This window comes from Poecilia latipinna, unplaced genomic scaffold (assembly GCF_001443285.1).
Source record: "Poecilia latipinna isolate Pla-1442-1.1 unplaced genomic scaffold, P_latipinna-1.0 Scaffold188, whole genome shotgun sequence".
NCBI lineage: Eukaryota > Metazoa > Chordata > Actinopteri > Cyprinodontiformes > Poeciliidae > Poecilia > Poecilia latipinna.
The window spans coordinates 50,565-52,450 of record NW_015112804.1 but is presented as its reverse complement, the minus strand read 5'-3'; the positions used below and the strand labels follow the sequence as shown (position 1 = coordinate 52,450).

General features: G+C 40.0%; 1 protein-coding gene across 2 annotated transcripts in view; it reads left to right on the top strand.

Annotated features, from left to right (window-relative positions):
• Positions 1-1,886, top strand: part of LOC106946362 (CCR4-NOT transcription complex subunit 2-like) — a 16,447-nt gene that overhangs the window by 9,367 nt on the left and 5,194 nt on the right. For both annotated transcript variants that reach the window (XM_015030636.1, XM_015030638.1), the window contains exons 11-14: positions 35-96; positions 270-319; positions 420-520; positions 602-746. In XM_015030636.1, the coding sequence (XP_014886122.1) occupies positions 35-96; positions 270-319; positions 420-520; positions 602-746 (358 nt within the window). The remainder of the gene's footprint in view (positions 1-34; positions 97-269; positions 320-419; positions 521-601; positions 747-1,886) is intronic.

Here is a 1,886-nt window from a genome sequence, read left to right as displayed (position 1 = left end):
TGTGTGTGTGTGTGTGTGTGTGTGTTTCTGTCAGGAATCTGTATCCTAAGTTTGCGTCTCCGTGGGCGTCGGCGCCGTGTCGGCCGCAGGACATCGGTGAGTTTCCATGACAACAAACCTGTGATTATTGTAAATGTGCTCAAATTATAACTGAAAATATTTAACTAACACTTTGTTCATTCAGCATCTTTAGTTATTTATTAGCACGTTTTAGTGTTCTTCCAGCGTTTTGCAGAATCAGTTCTAAATTCTTCGGTTGGTCTCTGCAGACTTTCACGTCCCGTCAGAGTATCTAACCAACATCCACATAAGGGACAAGGTACGCAGCAAAACAACTCAAATTCATTGTTTAAAACCTGTCAAAATGTCTTAGATTTGTATAATCTGCATCTTTATGACCGGTTTCCTTCTGTTTGCAGCTAGCAGCCATCAAGTTGTCTCGGTACGGTGAAGATCTGCTGTTTTATCTCTACTACATGAACGGAGGAGATCTGCTCCAGCTGCTGGCTGCAGTAGAACTGTAAGGCCGCCGTCCTCTGCTGGGATCCCGGCTGGCCTGCACGCTGTGAACTGACCCGCATGTCTGCCTTTCTGTGTCCAGTTTTAACCGGGACTGGCGGTATCATAAAGAGGAGCGGGTTTGGATAACGCGGGCGCCTGGGATGGAGCCCACGTTAAAGACCAACGCCTACGAAAGAGGGACCTACTACTTCTTTGATTGTCTCAACTGGAGGAAGGTTGCCAAGGTGAACCAATAATGAGGCTTAAAGTATTTTATATGTACTTCCAGGTTACATTCAGTAAACTGGGTTTGTTTTTAAGACTGGAGTAACTTTATTTTATGATTACACAACATTCATTTTATTAGTTTATCATCTTTGTGTGCCTCAAATATGGCTAAATATTTCATAACACTAACTCTTCATGACATCTTTATATAATATTTGGGATAATATTTTACTATTCCAGTAACTTTTCTACTGTAACTAACCTAATTTTGGTTAAAAATGTCCCCAGATTTCCTGTTTAAGCGCTCCAGGAGCGTTGCCATGTAAGCTAAAAAGTTAGCTAGGCTAACCTTAGAAAACTAGTTCCGCTAACGCTAAAGCGCTACACCAGGGGTCCCCAAACTTTTTTCTGTGAGGGCCACATAACCTTTCCCTTCTCTGCTGGGGGGCCGGAGTCGGTTTGTAACAGAAAAAGTGTGACGATTGCAGGAGTGCCTAAATGTAAAAATGTATTGTTTTCCAGAAAGCACAATCAAATAACCCTCTCTGGGTTCTTCACAGAAAAAATCCAGGAAATAAATAATAACACTATTTATGAAATAAATACCGTATTTTCCAGACTATAAGCCGCAACCCCAAAGTTTTTTTTAAAAAAACACTAAACATACACATATAAACCACAGATTTCTCTGCCGCTCCAGGTTTTCCACAGCGATGCAGCAGAGGGGGGCAGACACCCAAAATTTGAGTCATAACAGGTCAATTGAATATCACATTTATTACGGTTGAAAAGGAAAAGTTGCCAAGTTTAGATTTAACTGAACTGATTACGGTAGTTTGCGAACGGTAACTGTAACTCCTTCATGTCTGCTACTAGCATGTGCTAAATGAAAATAGGCGCTTTTTTCTTCTTCTTCTTTAGATTTCAACAGCAGCTTGCATCCATTATTGTTGCACTGCTGTCATCTATTGGATCCTAATATCTATACCTCAAATTCTCATAATGATCCCAGTATTATAAAAAAAAATCTTTTTCCTCTCAATGCTATTTAACTGATCAACAACATTCTCAAATTTCAATTCCCTATTAAAACCTAATTCCGTTTTAATGGGCGCTTTCTTCTTTTATTTCCAATTTCGACTTCCAATGATTCACTT